The 23,039-nt window shown below is 36.4% G+C and overlaps 2 protein-coding genes across 5 annotated transcripts in view; both read left to right on the forward strand.

Moving 5' to 3' along the window:
* LOC122642456 (callose synthase 3-like) overlaps positions 1 to 2,740 on the forward strand; it is a 52,139-nt gene extending 49,399 nt beyond the window's left edge. For 3 of the 4 annotated variants that reach the window (XM_043835936.1, XM_043835939.1, XM_043835937.1), the window contains 6 exons: positions 29 to 141; positions 238 to 467; positions 561 to 1,358; positions 1,466 to 1,516; positions 1,895 to 2,080; positions 2,240 to 2,740. In XM_043835936.1, the coding sequence (XP_043691871.1) occupies positions 29 to 141; positions 238 to 467; positions 561 to 1,358; positions 1,466 to 1,516; positions 1,895 to 2,080; positions 2,240 to 2,488 (1,627 nt within the window). In that variant the 3' untranslated portion in view covers positions 2,489 to 2,740. Of the gene's footprint in view, positions 1 to 28; positions 142 to 237; positions 468 to 560; positions 1,359 to 1,465; positions 1,517 to 1,894; positions 2,081 to 2,235 lie in introns of all 4 variants that reach the window. The other variant, XM_043835938.1, reaches the window with a different exon arrangement.
* An 11,992-nt stretch (positions 2,741 to 14,732) lies between these two features.
* LOC122643906 (probable protein phosphatase 2C 25) lies at positions 14,733 to 22,009 on the forward strand. Its single transcript, XM_043837479.1, has 4 exons — positions 14,733 to 15,193; positions 15,572 to 15,936; positions 21,295 to 21,531; positions 21,623 to 22,009. The coding sequence occupies exons 1-4, from the start codon at positions 14,899 to 14,901 to the stop codon at positions 21,893 to 21,895; spliced, it is 1,170 nt and encodes a 389-aa protein (XP_043693414.1). The 5' UTR covers positions 14,733 to 14,898; the 3' UTR covers positions 21,896 to 22,009.
* The last annotated feature ends 1,030 nt before the right edge of the window (positions 22,010 to 23,039 follow it).

The raw sequence follows: 23,039 nt of genomic DNA on the forward strand, positions 1-23,039 counted from the left end.
TTTTTCTCCATTTTTTCTACCCACAAAGGGTCCGGTTCCACTATGGCCATCCAGATGTATTTGATAGAATTTTTCACCTGACAAGAGGGGGTGTTAGTAAAGCATCGAAGATCATCAATTTAAGTGAGGATATATTTGCAGGTACATTCCTAACAAAGTTCCTTGTTTGTAACTCGAGGACTTAATTAAATTAGAGTAAGCTTTACATGTATATATTTTTCATGTCGTTGTATGTAGGTTTCAACTCTACTCTTCGTGAAGGAAATGTTACTCATCATGAATACATGCAAGTTGGTAAGGGGAGGGATGTGGGTCTTAACCAGATCTCTTTGTTTGAGGCAAAGATAGCTAATGGCAACGGTGAGCAGACACTAAGCCGTGACATATACCGGCTTGGACACCGTTTTGATTTTTTCCGAATGTTGTCATGCTATTTCACCACAGTTGGTTTTTATTTCAGTACCCTGGTATGTTACGAAGCAACTCTTGTTTTTTACCTCTTAACATGTTGTTGATATATCCTACGTTTATCTGATTTGGCTTCTGGCTTCGACTGACAGATAACTGTCCTCACTGTCTATATATTTCTTTATGGTCGCCTTTACCTCGTTCTTAGTGGACTCGAAGAAGGTCTGATTACACAAACATCCATTCAAAACATTAAGGCCCTTCAAGTGGCTCTTGCTTCTCAATCTTTTGTGCAACTTGGGTTCCTGATGGCTTTGCCTATGATGATGGAGATTGGCTTGGAAAGAGGATTCCGCACTGCACTAACTGATTTCATAATGATGCAGTTACAGTTGGCCCCTGTATTTTTCACATTTTCTCTTGGAACAAAAACCCACTACTACGGAAGGACATTGCTTCATGGAGGTGCAGAATACAGAGCTACTGGTCGTGGGTTTGTGGTGTTCCATGCCAAGTTTGCAGAGAATTATAGATTATACTCCCGCAGTCACTTTGTCAAGGGAATCGAGTTGATGATTCTATTAATTGTATACCAACTTTTTGGCCATACATACAGAGGTGCAGTGTCATATGTCTTGATCACTATCTCTATGTGGTTCATGGTTGGGACATGGCTTTTTGCTCCCTTTCTTTTCAATCCATCAGGATTCGAGTGGCAAAAGATTGTTGATGACTGGACCGATTGGAATAAGTGGATAAGCAACCGAGGAGGTATTGGTGTACCTACGGAAAAGAGTTGGGAATCATGGTGGGAGACACAGCAAGAACATCTTAGACATTCTGGGAAGCGTGGTATCATTACGGAGATTCTGTTAGCGTTACGATTTTTTATCTACCAGTATGGGCTTGTTTACCACTTGAACATAACGAAGAAAACCAAAAGTGTTCTGGTATGTTTTCAGACCTGTAACCTTTCAATACATGTCCTGTAAATTTTATCCTGCGTATTTCGTTGCAGTGTTGCTGATAAGTTAATCAACATTTTGATGGGTCACAGGTCTATGGTGCTTCATGGCTTGTGATTATTTGCATATTGATTGTGATGAAGGTAAGTAAGTAGCAGCAATCCATGGTTCCTATGTGAATGTCTTGAAATAAATAATGATAGGGTGTCATGTCTCTGAATCTCTTTAAGAATTCCTTTCCATTTTACGCAATTAGCAAACCCACATACCAATGGGAGAGAGAGAGAAGGGATCAAACTTTTATGAAAGTTAGGGCACTGCCTTTCTTTTCTGTTAGTAGTACTGATTTGCTGTAGAAGGTCTAGAGAGAGACTTGCTCTTCCAGCTGCCCCCACCAGCCTCACCTTGCACTTTGGGTGAGAAGTGCTGGCCTCAGTGAGGAGCTTTCTTCTTAGCGTTTGCCCTTGATGTGAACTGTATTGTCCCTTGCTTGGTTTGACGGGTTTGTTGGTTGTCTGCAGACTGTGTCCGTTGGAAGACGAAAATTCAGTGCCAACTTTCAGCTTGTCTTCCGGTTAATCAAGGGACTTATCTTTGTCACATTTGTCTCTATTTTGATCATTTTGATTGCTCTTCCACATATGACAGTGCTTGACATCTTTGTCTGCTTTCTTGCTTTCATGCCGACTGGATGGGGATTGCTCCTGGTTGGTGAATTATTTCTGTTTTCTCTGATGCTCACTTTGCATTTAGTCTGTGCATGTAGCTAGAGGATCTCACTTCTTTTATTCATCTTTATCTGCAGTCCAGTTTTCCTTTTATCTTTTCTGGGAGTTAAAACGTTCTTTGCTTTAATTATTTGTCAGATTGCGCAAGCTTGTAGACCTATTGTTCATCGTGCTGGCTTCTGGGGTTCAGTTAAGACACTTGCTCGTGGCTATGAAATTGTAATGGGATTGCTTCTGTTCTCCCCTATTGCATTTCTGGCCTGGTTCCCATTTGTTTCAGAATTCCAGACACGGATGTTGTTCAACCAAGCCTTCAGTCGAGGTCTACAGATCTCACGTATTCTTGGTGGGCCGAGGAAGGATCGATCATCTAGGAATAAGGAGTAAAATTGTCATGAAAGGGAAGTTGAAGTTGTCAATCATTGCCATTGGTTCGATTTTCTGGAAGATGGCAGGTACATTGTTCACTATTGTATTTAATGTAATAGATGTAGAATTATTTATTGTGGATTATAGAGTAGAAGAAGATAGCACTTCATAGATCTGAAATTGGATTTTCCTTAGCAAGCTATCCTGCATGTATTGTGATGTTTTATACACTGAGGTTTTGCCAATTGCTTGTAAGTGATTTTGACTGCATTGCAATCAGAACTCAACTATCATTCTGTACTTTACTGGACTTGAGGAGGAATTTGTTTAAACTTCCCAGTATTAATGATGATAGTAGAAAGGTCTAAATTTTTTATAGAAGAATCAAACGAGTAATTCCTAGCGGAATTTTCAAATTTGGTATCCCATGCCCTGCTTTAAATTCTTTTCCTGATCTTAAGTGGTCATACTGGTCAAACCAGGTTAATGCAGAATGTCTGAAATTAAGGATCCGTATGGTTTGATATGAAGTAAAATAAATTTTTCATTGGTAAAATAAAATGCAACCAAATGGATGAAGGCGAGTGAAAACCCTGCCCTCTCTAATTGGGTATTGAAAGAAGAAAGCAAGAGATGCAGATTCTTAATTCTTTTTGAGATGGTTCTATGGCTTGAGAGGAGAACTCTCTCTCTCTCTCTCTCTCTCTCTCTCTATTGGGAGATGTGAACTGTTTTATTAGAATGCTCTCTTCAAAACGCAGCTCTACTTAAATCGATGAAGATGATGACCGATGTGCGTATTATTCTTCACTTACATCTCCGCTCAGCCTTTTCCATTGGGGATAAGGGCCTCGTGCTGGTCTAGGCCATAGCCATTGGGCCTTAATACTCAGGCCCGAGCCTGACCTTATATGCGGGCTTGGAAACTGCCCCTTGGGCTTTTTAAAACCTAAGCCTGCTCCATTCCTGATCTCGGTCATTGAAGATTTACTCTATCGCCCTTTTACCTGCCCGATTGCCATCCCTTATTTTTTCAATGTTTTCTAGTGTTTTGTTGGACTTGCAACACCTACCGTGAAGGTTAAGCGGCAGAATGAAGAGAGTGAGTGAAGAAAATCCAAATAGGATTGTTTGCATGGCTACATGGCAAACTGGAGGCAAGATGAAGACAAATGCCAGGGTAGTTAAGTGGGGCCTAGCCAGTTGAGTGCAGGCTTCCAAGAGGTATCGGGTTTGAGCCTCATGTCTTCACCTTGTTCCTCCCTCCTCCCCAATCCCCCTTTCTATCATCAAAAAACTCGAGGCAAGATCCCTCTAGTGTTTGAAATATTTTTCTCCCATCTGTTTATTCCCTTATTTTTTTTATTGTGGTAATTTGTATTAAAAATTACACTGAATTCAAAATACAGGAAAAATACAATGTGAAGTACGTTTAGGATTAATTGAGTATAATGATTAAGAGAGAGTATTCGTACAAGGGCAATGGTAGAAAGAACCTGTACATTACAATCAAAGAACGGCTAGAAAATGGTATCATCCATATGGGGCCTACATGAGAGCTACATAGTTAGAATAGGAGAGAGAATTGTGAGTGTGGGTTGCACGGTTTATTATGTGAGGGTAAAAAATTTTATTCAAAGATAGTGTAGCAATCTTTTTCCCATTGATTGACACTATAAATAAATGGCAAAAGTTTTTTTTAGACCACAAACCTAGATGTTATCTCTAGACTGACATCAAGTTTTGCCACATACAAGGGTAACGTGGTAATTTCAACTGTAGGGATATCTATAGCATGAACTTGATTGGTCACATATTAAATTTTAGACTCATATTCAATCACTTGTCTTGTCATGTATGTCCATATTCTGGTGTATTTTTAATCTTCAATTTATTCTTAGAAAAGTTCCATTTCTTCAATGGATTTTCAAAGCTTTGTTTTGTCACTTAGCTAACTCAATTGAAACCTAAAACGTGAGAAAGGCAGAGTGTGTTCTGTGAATTCTAAACCAGTATTCAATTAAAGTACTTCAGAAATATACCTTTTCTTCTTATTATTACTAGCGAGGGTGTTTTGTGAATTCACATAAATATATTGAGGAATCGTTGTCAATTTTGTAATTAGTGTATCTAGCATTTTAACAGTTGTCAGGATTAAAAGTTATATGAATGTTGAGGACAAATGTTATTTCAATGTTGTCTACATTCTTTGTGAATATGATTTAAGTAAATAATTGAGGGACTAATAAGTTTTTCCAGTGAAAAGGTGATCATCTCGCCACCCCCTGTGTCTAGGCATAGGGGCGTGCAACCAAACAATGTTCTTTTTCCCTAATTTTATACATGGGGAATCTACAAAATTTTCTACATTTATAATCGTCAAAACGGCCAAATCACTCTTTTTACGGTGGCAAAAAAAAATTTGTCCATCCTCCAATCTTTCGTAGGCCGATATACCCATTATTTGATGGTCAAAGGCAAATTGAAAGCTAAGTAGTGATAATTCTAAAAATCCCTTGAAGCAAAAAAAAGAGCTTTCTTCTGTAATAGTGGAAGTATCAATATAATTTCATACATTCATTTCGTTTGATTCTAGATGAAGAACATAAGCCAGAGGAAGATAACCTTTTACCTAGAAAAAATCAATATTTTCCCTATCCACAACGCATATATGTAAGCATGTAGCAGACACGCCGGTCCCTAGAAAACAAAGAACAAGCATGAAACCACAAAAGGAAACCTACCTATTCCTTGCTCCGAATCTAAAACGGCTACTTGTGTTGGAAAGTAAAGCCTACTATGCAACAGCACAAAACATGACCTCAAAAATCAAAATGGATTGGCTCTTGCTGAAATTTGAATTAGTAAACTACTTAGAAGAAAAAATTAGAAAAAAATCTGATCTTCCCAAACCCATCTCAATTTTTTTAAGGCATTTCTCAATCCTAAAATCCTCATACGTTTCCTTTCATTACTTCATGTCAGGTCTCATGCCAAATTGCCAGTGTCTTCTTTTAATTTCCATTTTAAGGGCAATGATTGTAAAGTGAATCAAATCTTCGCTACTCTTTTATTGCTCATGAAATCATTCATACTTAAATAAGGATTGTGACAATTCTGTCTGGGAGCATAGCGTATGTCAACAGTCTCATGTGTCTATCTCTCTACTCCCTCTACGAAAAGACAGTTCGACCCTTTATTTTTGGAGGAGAAAGATAGGCACGGGGAGCCCCGGTGTATGTTGCACTCCCGGAAGAGCAGCATGTAATCTTTTCTTGAGGTGACCTAGTCTCTGGTTCTGATATTAAACGTTAGGTACTTGATCAATACGCCAAAAGCTCCAGAGCTGATGCAACACGTTGAATCTAGTTTTTTAACCTATTCCATATTAGGTTAGCAAAATATAGCGCCCATACACTAGATCGAGCCCCATTAGGCACATAACAAATTCCATTAAAAAAATTTATTGAAGGCAAGAGGCTTGATGCACAGTTGTACACTATGTACGATCAAACACCAACTGTGGTATGACACGATAGAGGACCAAAATGATTACAACCTCCCCCCCCTGGAGTCATCGTAGCCTTCGGCCTTCGCCATCATTGAAATAACCATTTTTAAATTTCATCAAATTTATTGTATTGAATTACTAATAGTTGTTTCACTGCATGATTCACAAAGTCTGTGAGGTTAGAATTTTTGTTGTGTTTCATCCACTGGTGACAAAGGGTAACATTAATCTTCTCATCCATTGTTGACTGAATCTTCCATGAGAGATTTTTGCTCACCACTTGAAACTCTTAAGCATGTTCTTTATATCACCATCTACTCTCATGTTTAAAAAGATTTGAAATTGCTAATCTCATAAATTTTGTCCGATGTATCATGACGCTTATCAATTGTCCCAAAAATAATTTTATACTGTCTATATTCTCATTACTTATTCAAGTTCGGGAGTGTAGCCTACGCTAGTTCTCCCATGAGTCTATCTCTCTTCTTTTTATATGAAAAGACACCTCTGCCCCTCTATTTTGAGGAGAAGAGACATAGACTTATGGGAGTGTGGCCATGACGTAGGCCACACTCCAGGACAGAAAACTATTTTTCCTTATTTAATATATAGGATCAATGTTTTAAAATATAATATCGGATCAATTTTGACCAACATCGATATCAATACCCAGATGGATCGGCTGTATCGAATCGGATTGGACTATTTTATCTCCAAAAATACTGATATCAATGATTTTTAGATCATTTTACTCCATGATACGGATACCATTGACATGTATCATATTGATACTAAAAATTAAATGCATAAATATATATATATATACCAAGAATATCATATTTTATTTGCAAAAACCGACCACTAAGAAACTCTGTCCGGGGGAGGACTATACAGAGCAAAGAAGTGGAAGAAACTACCAAAAAGCGGAACCAAAAAAAAAAAAAAACTAACGTATTTGGATTGGAGTGTTAAGCGCCAATCAAGTTTCTCTAGTAAATCCTTAGCATGTGTAGGGATTTTCTTATTGGATTTTTTTTTTTTTTAGGTAACAGAAGGGATTTTTTTATTGAGAGTTTGTGTATTACATATAGCCTTTTTCCAATGATAGTAAATACCGTCATTTCACATGTATACTCAAATAATGTACATGACAATGACATAGTGATAAATCATTTTCAAATAATTTTTGAAAATTTTTTTGATAAAAAAAATGCTACCTGGTAGCATGCGGTGCGTGGTCCTTGCGCCTAGATACATGGATCGTGTGAAATAACTGTCATGCCCCTATGAAAATGTGAAAATTTCTAAAGGTGCGGTGGTTATTTCGTATGGTCCTATGTCTAGATGTAGGGACCACACACCACACACGACCAGGTAACATTCTCTTTCCCAATGTTTTTATACCTCTAACATTAAGAATTTTGTAAGTTCTAATTACACCTCAAGAGGTGTTATTTAGAAAATTCCATTATAAAATAATTGAAGAATTATTTGCTTGGAAAATGCCACTATAAGTGTGGGGAGGGGGCAGACATGGATCCTAGCAGAGAAATGGGGCATTCCAAGCATCAGACCATTAGCCTATTGCAGATGTAGGATCCATGCCTTCAGCATTTTTAAATTTTTTATAAAAATAGCATAACGCCTATTCATACTTCACACGACGGCTATGTATCTAACTACATTTTTTCCATTATCTTAGAACTCCATTTGTTTTTAAGGCCAAAAAAACAAGTAAAAAGTAAATCTTGATCACAAGCCAATACATGGGTCTCTAAAACATTGAATTTTATCAGTTTTTTTGGGTAATCTGTTTTCGATCCAAACAATCAGTCCAACCGATTTTGGTCTTTTAGCAATTTTTAAAAATCAAAATCAATACCTAATTTATAAGAAATTCAGACGATTGGTTTATCAAATTTCAATTCTCAGCATATGTAGAAAATGGTTAGGAAGTGAGTTCAAAGTTTCATAAAATAACAAGAATATCATTTTCATTGTAGTAAATCAAACGACGATTTCATAATTTTATTTTAAGTTTATTTCTAACGAAATATAATTTTATATAAGTTCAAACTCCCTTATAGGCATTGCTTATTTGAAATTTGAATGTGAAGCAGACCTGAGATCCTATCACATGGACTCACACATGTAGTAAAACTTGGTAGGTCATGATGTATAACAAACTATTAAACATCAAATTTTTTTTTGGGTGAATATTAAACATCAAATTTATTGACATTAAGATTTATTTTGTAATATTTTTAACCTTTTCATTTTACATTGTTATTATTATTATTATTTTATATGGTCTTAATATTTGGTATCTTTTTTTTTTTCACAGAAGTTGCTTAAGTCATCGTGACTATTAGGTAGATGTTGATTTGATCGTCTTGACTATTAGGCATATATGAACATTAACCAAATTACCCACTTGTGTCTTATCTGAACCATATGATTTACCATGTATGAGATTGTTCTCCTGTATTTTTAATAGTATGATTTTTCAACGAATATTATTTATAAATTATCAACTAAAAGTAAATATATAAAAAAATAAATAAAACCCCACAAGTAGACAAATAAAAATCTTTTTAGGCAACAGTTTCTTAGTTGATGATCCAAGTAAAGGAATTTATATATGTATAGTGCGCCTAGTTATACCTCATCATGGAAAAATGGTGTGGGGAATTTGATTATTGGATATTTAGAGAATGATATATGAATTGGCTAAATGCATGTCATGACCTAATTTCAGTCATATACCAACCTATCTGTTATTATGCACCCTCTTGGTAGTTTATGTCCCCTCTCTGTAGTTCTTGATTTTTCAATTTTTTTTGTTTGGGCTCTTGGTCAATTTTGTTCAATTAAAAGCTGAAACTTGACTTGTGAAAGGGATCTTGGCCTCTACTTGTTCATAGATTTTTAATTAAGCCCTTCAAGTGCAACTAAAAGGGGAATTTAATTTCACAAAGCTCTGTGATATTTATGTCTTACATAGTAAGGTTAAATTTCCTTGCCATGTGGTAGAATTTGAATGGGTACAATAAGTAGGTCCATGTGATGATAATGACCCCACCCCAATAGGCTAGGAAGAATTTCAGCATATTAAAATGAGTTTTTTTTTTTGGGTAAAGATATTAAAAATGAGTTTAGAGTTTCTTAAATTACCAGAGCAATGGTAGGACCCCAGGTCACTTGTCTAAACCCACCCCCCCCCCCCCACATTGCAATACACATAAAATGTTTTCCCTATTTCAACAGCCCAAATTTGCTAATCTAACCAAAGTGTTTCTTCTATTGTGCCATGTGGAATGTTGACGTACCAATTTTAACTGTTAGACTGATGGTACATGGCTTGGATTAACCATGTATCAAATTTCAAATCTTAATTCAATCAATCAAATATTTTCTCGTGTATCAACATTCAACCCTATCTATCTATGAATGTTTATGGTACTCCGTCCACTACTATGCACTATCCATTCCATAGTCTTGTATCTTCAAACATCAAATTAGCCAATTGGCAATTTTTGTTTGGCCTAAAATTTTACATGTCAATGGAGAATCTATGGGTCTACTTGTTCACAAAATTGTGCCTCATTCAATTTATCACATGGTAGATATTTTGGTCATCTTGAACATAATCGTCCAGAAAACCTTTACTCTTATAATTTTAGGGAAATATCTAGGTCGCATCAGATAAGTCAAATTTCATACTCTAGTTCAATCAAATACCCTCTTGCATTAATTTACATCTCGTGTATGTTCATGCATGTGTATCAATCTTGTAGATAATTCCTGTGAGCAAGTGCAAACTTTTTTGATAAAAAAAATTAATGAAAATGAACAAATCAAATCTGTCTTTTTTATGTTGGAAACATCACAAGAGTTGTGACACCAATAATTATAAAAAATATATATTTTTTATTACCTGGAATCAATGAGAGAAAGCCTGGAGAAAAGAAAGGAGAGACCCCAAGTAGGTATCCTTCCTTTCCATTTCGTCTTCTATGTTGAACCTCATAACTTCTCCATTAATCCACCACCTGAAACACCTAAATAACAATATCAATACCTGCTGAAACTTGAGTTATTAAAGACAAAGAAAGAAGAGAATCATAGCTGAGAAGCTCTCTAAGTGTTTGAGGTGAGCCTCAAAGAGGTAAGACCCATAATTCACCTTGCTTTTTTTTTTTTTTCTCTTCGTTATTCATTTCTTGTATTGGCTTTTAATTATTGCTTGGAAACCTCTTCTTTAGCTTTCTATTCCTTTCACAAATCTCCTGTTTTTGCTTTTCATCTATTGTCATGTCTCTTCCATTTTAGTTCTTGTGTTTCACCAGAGTTTTTTCTACCTATCTACTTAACTTGTCAAGCACACAGTCATGAAGTTTAAAGGGTCATTCACAGCCCAAATCAGGTAGGGGATTCCATATCTCATTATGGAGTTATATATATGGGACCCCAAACACCCAACAATCCTCCTTGTTTTTGTTTCTTGCTATTTTAATGGGTAAAATCCCTTATTGAATGTGATTTTCATGGTTTTCTAAGCTCTTAGGCACTGTAGTATATCAATATCTTGAATCCTAGCTATCTGATTTCAACTCTTAGTCGTTTACATGATACAACTAGTTTGGGTTGTGCTTCCAATTTTGGTTGCTATAATAGGCCTCATATTTCATTTTTATGGGTTTGGCCAAGGATTTGTTGTTTGGTCTTAATTCTAGTTTTGTTTGAGCTCTTTATGAAATAATACCTGGTATTTTAGAGGTTATTTCTCTCATTTTCACCCCAATATTTTCTATTATGCAAATCTAGCCAATTTGTGAGGGGGTGCCCATTTTTTTTAATCCAATTGGGTGCTGAGATCTTGTTTCATCCAAGCATTAGTTTGGGTGTATTATTTTTAAAGGAAAAAGTTTCCCACGACACCAGTGTACTATCACCCTCTCACATGTGTTCTTTTATCATTATTTTCTCCCTCTTTTCTTTTAGGGGTAAGACCTGATCATGTGGGTCCTATGTGGATTATATCATTTTTCTCACCGCCATTGGTGTGGCGTAGGAAATTCTCCACATCTAATGCCGTGGTGAACCCTTTTCCTATTGTAAATTAAATTCAACTGGTCCTATCTTTGGTTTGGACTTTTAATACATGTCATTTTTGGTGATCTACCCACTCTTTAATTAATTTTTCTCCTCACAATCTCTCACCAACATAACCTGGCCGATTCTATGGAGATGTGTGCTTTTATGGCATGTGAGTTTCTTAGTGATTTGTCTCATGCTTCAATTTTCTTTCTTGTACTTTTATGAGCTTGAGCTTAGAAACTTAAGGCTATTTTCATGCTTTTTATCTTCTTAAATGGTTGGAATTATAATTCAATATCTTGTGAAGCTCTTTTGAAGCAGACGAGTTTATGTAGCAAGTCTCATTTTCATAGTAACCCTAGCATAATTGCAATTTATTTGAAATAGGTTTGTCATTGTAACAAAATCTTTAGTCAATGATTTTATTTGATAAATCACATGTTTATCCATCCATCTAAGCTATTTTCATGCTTTAGGTCAATTTGAACATGTTTCTTGCTCTTACTTGTTGCTTGTTAAGTTTTAAGGTAAATTCTTTTATATTTGGTATATATTCAACAAAGATGGTTTATGATTTGGTGTGTTCAATGTCTTTTCTTCTTGTCTCCTTATAGTTTATTTAAATAGTCTGAGTAAAATTAATGGTAATCCATGTACAAAGTGTCATCTCATATTTATTTAAAGGGGGTGTATAATGACACCTCTATAGGTGTATTAGTACTTGATACCTTCAATTAATTGCCTTCTGTCTTATTTTCGAAAGTCTTTTAAGTTAGGGGTATAAAAGGATTTTTCAAAAAAAATTGAAAGTGACTTGTCATTATCAAAAGCTATCATTATCTTACTCATTTTTTCAGTATACATGTGAAATGACAGTATTTACCCTCATTAACAAACATAGCATATTATACTAAAAGGGTAAAAAAATTTAAATTACAAATTATTTGTCACCTTAAAGGGTGTCATAAGAAATCTGTTATTTAAACATTACTAGTAAAGTTTTGCATGCCATTTTAGTATAATAGAGGGTCTCTTTGCATGAGTTTACACTATTTCATGTTAGTGTATCATGTTGACTACCATATTTCATGATAAAGCACATTTAAATGTTAGGTTGCATGCTTGTTTTTTACTCTTTAGGTTACATGTGTACTTTTTTTTGTGAATGTACGAGTTCTCTTTTAGATTTTGGATATTTGGTTTCACTTAATCCTTCCTTTACAACAAGAATGTAAATTAATCAATTTTGGATTTTGGTTTCATTTTTCTTCTTAAACCCTATTAGTACTAACAAAGTGACCTTGATTCTTACAAGTGGATACCCATAAGTTGGAGGATTGGCCATGTGCCAATTTTAAAATACGTACCTTGTCCTATTATGTTTTAAATTTAGCTTAAAAAAAATATAAACTTTTAAGGAAATTTAAAACCATAGGAATTAGGAACACCCTAAAAATTTTCGTTTTGGCCTAAGTTTGGGTTAATTAGTGGGTCTAAGTGCTACCCGGGGGTACGTGGCTCCCCAATTCAATCATTAAATAAGTGGATCCCTTTCTCTTTCCTCGTTAAATATATTGTTTACTTGCTCGTTGTTGGCTTGCCAATATAAGACAGTGTATAGATTCCTCTCCCTGAACAAAATTTTTTTTATATTCTTTGGAATTTTCAGGTTATCCACAGGTGCAAGGATTCTACCCATTACCAACGTGATAGTTTTGTGATATGAATCGTGGCCTCTGATATATTACATGGTGACTATAGTGACAGTAGCTTTGAATTCATTTTTCATATTTCAATGAAAATGGTCTTATTTTTACCCGTTTAAAAAAAAATTTATTGAGTATTTCCATTTCAAACAGGGATGATAGATAATGTTATAAATATGGTTTCAAAAAATTGGATCAGAAATGGTGGAATTGGCTGATTTGAATCAGAATCAATGAGTCCACATCTGATTTCCACTGATTCTATACGACATCAAAAGGATCGGGCAAAAAGGTAAAAGAATCCAAACTTTCTGATTAAGAAAAACATTTCCTAAATCTATAAGTTTCCTGGTATAAAAATTGCGAATATCTATGATAATAACATTTCAAGTTTTAAGCAAGAGTTCACTAATTATATACAACAAAAAAAAAAAAAGGGTTCAGTCACAAAAGTGAGAAAATCCACATTTTTTGTTGTGTTCTTATTCTTTTGATCACCAAAACCATAGAAAAATAAAGAAAATAGCAAATTACACGTCATCCCTTGATTTTCAAATGAAACTCAAATCATCCCCGGGTTTTTTAAAATACTCAAATCACCCCTTGTATTAGACCCCAATATGAAAAATTAGTCCTTACCGTTAATTTTATGTTGTTAAGTGATGATGTCAGCCAGTTAAATAAATTTAAATCTCTAAACTACCCTTGACATCCAAACATAGATTTTGAAAGGTAGTATTGTCAATTTAATTCTAATGTTTTAGTACAAGGGTAAAATAGTCATTTCATACCAATAACTAACAACAAACTAACACCGTTACTATAGAGGGGGACAGATGAGTATTTTAAAAAATCAGGGGATAATTTGAGTTTCGTTTGAAAACCAAGGGGTGATGTATAATTTACCCTAAAGAAAATTTAATATTTTGCTCAAACTTTTAAACTTTTTTTTTTTTTTTGGTGATGAATCAAACCTATAAACTTCTTGATACAAAATTGCAAACATATAAGATATAAAGAGATCTATCTTTCCCCAATTCCATATTCCTCCGATCCAATCTGGAAATGGGTCTGGAACAGAATATCATTCAAATCTTAAAGCAAGAAGCCACTAATTCTATACAACAAAAAACGATCAGTCAATTTCAAAAAATAAATAAATAAAGAAAGTAAGAAAATCCATATTTCTGGTTATCCTCTTTTTCTAATTACAAAAACCACAGAAAAATCAAGAAAATTTTATATTTTTCTCAAATCTATGAGTTTCTTGGTACAGAAATTGCAAACCTCTTTGTAGGCAATTTCCCTTCACCCACCCTAAACGGAGAATTCATTGTTCATGGGTTTGGGTGTCTTGGGATGGGTACAAAGAAACAGTGGAGAGGGCATTATCGACTATGTATACTAGAGAGACAAAAGTAATAATGACTCCTGGTTGGGTGGGAGAAAACTATTCCACTTTTTTTTTTTTGGGTAAAAAAATCTATTCCACTAGTGGGAGGAAAGCTTTCTCCAACCTCTTTAAAGAAATCATTATTTTTCTCCAATCCCACCTTCGTCCGGTCCGACTGATTTCAAAACCGGTCTGATCCGAAATGCCATTTCAAGTTTTAAAACCTTCTAACTCGGAGTGCTCAAATGATGGCATTTTTGTAGTTGTAGTATATATAAGTGGCTTTTATGTGAAACTGATTATATAAGCGAAGCAAAGAAGAGCAGTTCTCACGCATCGTCAACTTTCCGTCTTTTCCCTTTCAGCGATCCTTCTCTACGGGCAAAACAACTCTTTCAAGTTTTCCTCTCATTTCTACCTATTTTTGCTTTATAATCTCTCTGTCTCTGAAATCCAAGTACCTTCACCAATCACTCTACAGCCAAAACTCGCCGTTCGATTGCTTCTGAAGTCGCTCTTAAACTCTCTGCTGAGGGTTCTGTTCTTCTCCAATTTTTTTCTTTTTTTAGTGAAAGATAATCTACAATATTCTCCTATATTTCTTTATCTCTTTCCACTCGACTAGTCAATCGTTTATTGAATTCTCTCTAGAGAGGTGTGGTTTGGTTTCGGCCATCTCTGAAACTTTTTTAGGGTTTTTCTTTTGAGGAAATGAGGGATGTTTTCGTGGTTGGCAAGGCTTGCAGCGGCGTGCTGGCGCCCGGTCCGGCGGTACGCCCGTATGAGCAAGGATGATGAGGACGGAGTGGACGACGCGCTTCTCTGGTGCAGAGACCTCGACCGGCATTCTTTGGGCGAGTTCTCGATCGCCGTCGTCCAAGCTAACGAGATCATTGAAGATCAAAGCCAGGTTGAGACGGGCCCGCATGGCACATTCGTTGGGGTATATGATGGTCATGCTGGCCCCGAAGCATCTCGCTTCGTCTGCGATCATCTCTTCCTTCATCTGATGAGTAAGTGGTTTCTTAATTATTATTGTCTCTTGTGACTTTGTTCCTCAACATCCCGGAAATTGTTTATTGATTACTTCGAAAATGAAGATCTTCAAGCATATTGATAGTATATCCGTTGGATTGTATGTTTCCCAGTTCTCATTGTTCCTTGGTCTTCAGGCATATTGTTAGTGTAATTACAATTAAGCTCGAGCTTACCGGATCATCACTCTTGCTCAATTTATTCATTCTTCATACCCCCCCCCCCCCCGGCGCCCTTTTTCTGTTGATTTAAAAATATTCTTTAACTGTTACCTTGATATGCTTATAATTCAAGTAAATAGTTTTGGGTTCTGAATTGCATCCCCCCCCCCCCCCCCCGTCCTCTTTATGTTACAGAGCTTGCTCGAGAAAATGGAACTATTTCCGAAGATGTTCTGAGAAATGCATTTTCTGCGACAGAGGAAGGATTTCTTTCTCTTGTGCGTAGAACACAGGAAACTAAACCTTTAATTGCTGCAACCGGATCCTGTTGTTTGGTTGGAGCTATCTGGAGAGGAACACTGCATGTTGCTAATTTGGGTGATTCTCGGGCTGTAGCGGGTTGTGTAGGTAGGTCGAATAACATTGTTGCAGATCAATTGACGAGAGAACATAATGCAAGTATGGAGGAGGTTAGACAAGAACTCAGGTCCTTGCATCCTGATGATCCACAAGTTGTTGTCCTGAAGCATGGGGTATGGCGTGTCAAAGGCATCATCCAGGTTCTGTTCTCTACTTCTACTTCAGTAATCACTGCCTGTTCGTTACATTGTGATTACGTTTCCCCTACTTTAATCAATGTCTGTATATCATGTAATAGTTTTTTATGTTAATTATTTTCTTTTAATTTCTGCTTACCCTAAGAGTCTAAGTTATCAAACTGTAATAACCTCTGATGCTCTAATTAAGCTCAAATTAGACATGAAACTCTAGTATCTGCCTTTGATAAAGCTACCAGGTTAGTAGATAAGACTTGGGAATGGGTTGGAATAGAGCCTTTTGGGTATAGATCAAAACATTTAATCTGGAAACGATTAACACTTTCAGACATTTTTTTTTTTTTTTTTGGGGGGGTGGGTGTGTTAAATTGGAATCAGCGATGAAATGGTATTGTAGTGATTTGCACATTATTTCAAACTTTGAGACATTGGGTTCTAAACGAAAATGTGGAAATGAATTCAGGGATGCAGTAAGAATGGGAACACTGTGATGGTATGTCTGCTAATAGCATGGATAAAAAGCGAAACAACAAAATTAAAAGTTGTTGGAGCTAACTACAATAAGCCCCCCCCCCCTTTTTTTTTTAATTGGAATCAGGGATGAAATGGTATGCTAGTGATTTGCACGGTATGTCAAATCTTTGAGGCAATAGGTTCTAAACGAAAATGTGGAAATGAATTTAGGGGTTGCAGTAAGAATGGGACTACTGTGATGGTTTGCCCGCTAATAACATTTGAAAATAGGAATAATATTTTTTTAGTGGGTCATTAATGATGCTGGTTCTGTTTGAGTTAAGTGAGTTTATCTGACGGCCCATTTTGCAATAACTTTTGCTATATCTTCTCAGTCTGCCAGTATCTGCATCAATCCAATTAAGTTGTACACTTGAAATATTTTGATGTTATTTCGCTTGGATCTAAAATAGCTACTTATAGAATAATACTTATTGCTTTTATTTTCTTGGTCTGGCCTCAATGCAAACATAAACTACATAAGACCGGTGAAGCACTGAATTGAAGCAACATTCAGGGCTGTATGCATGAGGCATTTAAATTAGGATTGGCATCTTTTATTGTTGTTCAGATCCAAATATTATAGTTCTTACTTTTGTAACTAAGATGAAACCAAGGATAACATCATATGATTGTTTACCTTGTCTTTAAGCCCTGGAATTTTTTTTCCTGTTCACAAAGTCTGTACATAAATGATGAAGGAAATGATACCACCTGTATGGAACCAAACACATGCTCTCCATCAAATAAAAGGGCATACCTAGTGCAAGAGGCTCCCGCCACTGCAGGGTCTGTGGAGGGTCATAATGTACGGAGCCTTACAGAGGCTGTTTCCAGACTTGATCCTGTGACCACTTGGTCACAATGGAACAACCTTACCGTTGCACCAAGGCCCGCCCTCATGCTCTCCATCAAATATGAGTGAAAAATTCAAAATTAATAAGTTAATACAATTACTGTCATCTTTGACTGTACTTGCAATTTGCGCAAGTCTTATAACTTCGTAATTATTTTATGTAATATTTTATCTAAGAAGATATTTTGTTTTTAGCCGAAGACTTTGCAAAAGTGACCAAGAACCTTTCTTGTGATAAATAATTTATCATGATTGAAATCATTGAGCTGGTACTGTGACTTCTGATAATTATGGACCTTACTTTTGTTTATCGGGGGTACTATTAAGCATAGTTCATCATTTGAATTGGGAGGTAGGCAAGGGGTGTAGGGAAAATTTGGTGTATCAGATGAAGGTAGAGGTTTGCTAGCCTGATTGCCTGATGGTCATCATTAGACAATTTTGGTCTGGCAGTACCAACTGAGCATCCCACATGGGAAGCAAAAACATATTTCCTGAGAATTCATTGGGATCATCAAGTTAGCATTTTCATGGAAATAAAATACCATGTAGTCATAAACATCATTAATAATCAAGTCCAGTGAAACATAAAGGCAAGAATAGTTTATAGAATTACTTTTAATCTAAATCTCATTGTGTGGACTTGGGAATCAACTGATCTACTCAAGAATATCAGAGTTCGTGGCTGGATCACATTCTTTTGAAGTAGTTACTTAGCCAAGTCTGATGCAGTTGCTCTAGCTTGGTTGGACAAACATGAACCACTTTGGAGGCCCAAACCAAGGATTGGTTCCAAACCAGTTTTCTGGTCTGGCAAGGGTTGGTAGACTGCATAGGAGATTTATTTCCATTTAATGTTTATTTAATTCTCTTTGTTTTAGAAGGTTGGGTAGATTACGTAGGAATGCTTTGGTAGTTTCCTTTTCTTAGAAATAGCTTAGTTTGCTAGTTTCTTCTTTCAGTTGGTTTCCATTTTTGTTAGGTTTCTATTTTGATGTAATGGTGTTCTTTTTATAATCATGTAATACGGTAGAGTAAATCAGATTTGAAAAGAATGAATTGAAAGAATTTTATGTAGATCGAAATATGAAGAAAAAAGACCAAACACTGTTCACGGTACTGTGTACTGTTCACTGTACTGTTCATGTGAACAGTGTCACGGGCCATATTTGCCTTGTGTGGGGATTTTTTTAGATCTTGTGGGCCCATCAAATGGAGAAAGCTTCTATCCTAATGCTGGGTTTTATGAATTAGTAGTTTCCTTTTCTAGATTTATTGAGTTTCTTAATTAGATTGGGACTGGGTTGCTTTGTAATTGGGTTATTATAAATAAGAGTATGAGGCTGAGAAGAGAAGGATAGAGATTGAAGAGAAAAGAGTTATGGTTGAAGCTGTGAGACGCGGCAACGGTGAGAGACCGTGGGTGAGAGGATGATGGGCTGAGAGAGCCTGGCTGAGAGAGCTGATCCTATTCCCCCTTCTATATCCCCTTCTTCTTCTTCTTATCCTTTTATGTTCCTTCTTTCATATGTAAACCAAAAAAAAAAAAGCAATAAAGTTTCAGTTATATTCAATTTGTTCTTCCTTTTTGTGTTGATCCTGGCTGCAATCAATCTCTCACTGGCTCTTCCCTGGTTCAAGGTCGACTTTTGCATTAGAATTGGGTTTTCTTGTTCAAAGTGAATCTGTGTGACCTTGTGTGACTTCCTCTTTCTCTCTTATTTTCTTCTCCCAGCGACACCATCTTCTCCTTCTTTTCTCTCCTCATTCCATGCTTCCACTGTTCATGGTTATCACAGGTTACTGGTTTCCTCCTCTCCTGGGTGGTACTACCAGAATCAAGTGGGAGCTTGCTGAACCATTAATCTTTGTCGAGCAGCTCTGTGATCCGGGTTGAAGGGAACCTGTCTATAGGCGACTCAAGCCTCTGAAGATTGATCTTGAAACCCCCCCCCTTCAGCTGTGAGAACCGAAGCCTGCAACTGAACTGCAGCAACTTCTACCGGCAGCTGCAACTCCAGTCCTTCAATCTCAAAAATCTGGTTGCCGATTGGATCTCGGTTGGGGTGTAATTCAGAGGTCTTTCCATCACTTATTTACCATTGAAATTCTAGGGCAAACAGAGCAGCACTGAAGGAGCCTTTTCTTTGAAACCCTGCTGGGTTTTCCACATCCTTGTTTCGGCTGGAGGTTGAAGGTAATCCCCATCCCTCCCACGATGTTGTTTTAAACCCTCATTTCCCCTTTTGCCCTTCCCTCTTTGTTATTTCAATTTTATCCCTTAATTTAGTTCTCTTCCAAGTCTACCCTCGACAAATAAATATTATTTCCTCTCTTCTTACCTACCCATTTAACTTTTGAAGATTCTGATTATTACAAGAATGCCATCTGTTCTTTGCAACTTCAGTTTATTTACAGAATTGCCACTATTATTAAATATTTGACTATTACATACTTGGGTGGGCCCACAAGCAACCCAATAAGGGTTATTCCAACCCGGGTTTGCACCAAAGTCACTTAGAAAGTTGTCTAATAGAAACTCAGCTTTGTGGTTTTTAATAATTTTCTTGTGGAGAAATGATCCATAAAAAATGACTTATATGTAAAAGCTTGTGCAAAGAGAGTTTTTAGTTACTATGGAAGGGTGTACCGAATTAATATTGATTACATGGAATGGATTGTACCATTGGAGTATTGGAAAACAAATAAATGAAATCTCTACCGCAAAATTATATTACATGGTGCTTGCCAAAAATAAATGTAACGAAGGATAATCCTAACCAGAATCTAAAGAAGTAAGGGAACTAACGACTACACCACGATAGGGACACTCCCCCTATCGTGAGTAGTCTTTAGCAATAAATAAGTAAATGAATAAAGCTACAAAAAGCATAATAGTTTATCGTGACTTGGTTGCCAGTAGGAAGTGATTACAATGTAAGAATCCGGAGGTGTAACTGAGGTCGCTACACTTGATTCGTATTTGTAGAAGCTTCCTATGGCTAGCAGTTGGTCTTTTAAGATGCTGGGAAGAGTCATCTGAATTGTGTTAATTTTTAGTTGAACCCACCTCTTTTTTAACCATAAGGAGGTGAATGGAAGTTATAAATTTTAGGACCCGGGGAAGATGCATTTAGAAATTGGAGGAAAAAATAAAAGGCGGGGGGGGGGGGGGAATCTAAAGATGATAAAAAATAGGATTATTGACAACACTGGGCCACAACTCTTTCATTAAGCTTCAGTTAATATTCAAGCCTCCCCCATTAAAAAAGGCTCTTATCAACTTAAATTTCCCTGTTGTCTCAGGAACTATCTTTTCATTTATTTATTTTTTAATCATGTTTCAATAAAGCATGTAAACTTCCCCATCATCATCAACTCGAAGTCCCAAACTCTGAAGATTTTCTAAAAGAAACAAGCTTTTAAGCTTATGGTGACTTCACTTTCTAACCTAGTTGCTTATCATATGTATTTTCTTCATTCCCTCACTCTCTATCGCTCCCAAATGTGTTTGCATGCATGCACATGTGCACTGAATCATGTTGAATTCCTCTGTCTCATTACTCCTATTTCCTTCCCCTTATATGTGAAGTGATTTTCTTACAAAATGCAAATTCACAGTTATTGCTGTTCAGGTTTGTCTTTTAATTTCACAAACGGCTGTTGTTGATTACCATATACATAGGATCCAAATCAAAGGGATTAATGGTTCACCTCTTCATTGTAAAGATCATAAAATACTGTCCTTTGAACAATATCAGGAGATACTTTCACGCAAACATTATTTAAGTAAATGGAAGAAATGTATTGTTTCTACTTGTGTGCTCTGTACATCTCTGCTATGCATCAGATCTTGCTGGTGGATCATAATTTGCATATGGTTTCATATTCAACTTTACGCACTTTTCAAATATTTCCCTCTATTTATGTCCTAAATGAAGTAACATTCATTTGTTTCATCTTCTGCCCATCACCGTTGATCCCCCCTGTAGGTGTCTAGATCTATAGGGGATTCATACTTGAAGAAGCCAGAGTTCATCGTTGATCCATCAATCCCAAAGTTTCAGCTTTCAGAGCCACTACGCAGGCCAGTTCTATCAGCTGAACCTTCCATATATTCAAGACCCATCCGACACCAAGATAAATTTGTAATATTTGCATCAGATGGGCTGTGGGAACACATGACAAACCAGGAAGCTGTTGAGATTGTGTATAATTATCCCCGAGCAGTATGTTGTTTTCCTCTCTGTGTTATGTTTTGTTCCCTTGGTCATTTCCGTGTAGGGACTCCCATTCTCACATTTCTCCCATTGATGGCAGGGAATAGCAAGGCGGCTGATCCGAACAGCTTTGGATGAGGCAGCTAAGAAGAGGGAAGTGAGGTATGAGGACCTCAAGAATGTTGAAAAGGGAATCCGGCGGTTCTTCCATGATGATATTACGGTGGTTGTTATCTTCATCGATCATGAGTTGCTAGGAAAAAATACATCTGTACCAGAACTGTCAGTACGAGGATTCATTGACACGGTCCTTCCATCGGATTTTTCTGTTTTAGATGGGATTGCTGCCCATGCTAGCTCAGCAATCCAATGAGGCTCCGACTGTCTTGGAACTGAGGCCAGTGGAGACCAGGTTCTGGGAGCGTGCAATCCATGGTGTATCCTACCCTTCTTGCAACTGTTGATGTTTATTTTCATATGATTTTAATTGTTTCTCCTCTATGAGTTAGCCCTTGTTCTTGTGTTCCCACTCTCCCATTTTATATCCATGGTTCCATCTTTTCAAGAAAACAAGAACAGGTTCGGCTTTTGTGGGGCTCCCAGTTTTTGGAGCATGTAAAATTCTAACTGTGCTAGTCATACTTCTATGCTTCATTGCCAATTTGCAATAAAACCTTCTGCACCCATAATCTATTTTTAGATTTTTCTATGATGGAACTTGGGCAATTTTCTATAATGTAACGCAAGTCGGAATTGGGATCCGACTCGACTGATCCTTATGTAGAACCTAGGGTTAACTGCAAACTGCAAAGGCATTAAAACCACGATTCTGCGGTCAATCCAGGCTGATTCCAATCTGAACTCCGATTCTGTATTGTTAAACCGAGTCACAGCTACTAAAAGGAAGTGAAATCAGTTGAAAAGAATTATTTTTTTTAAAAAGGGGGGGTGGTATTTTTCTGTTCGGGAGTGAGGCCTATTTTAGTACTCTCATGTGTCTCTCTCTCTCAAAAAAAAAAAAAAAGGGGACAATCATGTTTATGTGAAAAGCCATCTCTGTCCCCTTGTTTTAAGGAGGAGAGAGATAAACTCATGGGAATGCTGGCGAAGGTCACACTCTTGAATGGAGTTCTTTTTCCAAAAAAAAAATTGTGATCATAATTGGATAGGTGGTAGCAATCCGTATTGTCAATGTTTCTCAGTTATCTTTGCCATTGGCAGCAAAATTTGAGTTACAAGTAGATCTTATCCATTATTTAACAATAAAAGTTTAATTTAATCAAAACTCGAAGTATTGTACATAGAGAAAAATGTAAATGGACAATAAAATTAAAAATTAAGAGTTAAATTTCTAAATCATGCAAAATAAACAGACAAAAATGTTTGAAGAGTATAGGCAAGAACTAGTGGACTCCACACACCATGAGTTTATTGGTCTCACCAATATATTGTATTCAATAATGCCATAAGTTTCAGAAGTACCTCCAGCTACAACCTTCTCAGGCTTCTTTGTTAAG

This window comes from Telopea speciosissima, chromosome 10 (genome assembly GCF_018873765.1).
Source record: "Telopea speciosissima isolate NSW1024214 ecotype Mountain lineage chromosome 10, Tspe_v1, whole genome shotgun sequence".
In the NCBI taxonomy this organism is placed as follows: Eukaryota; Viridiplantae; Streptophyta; class Magnoliopsida; order Proteales; family Proteaceae; genus Telopea; species Telopea speciosissima.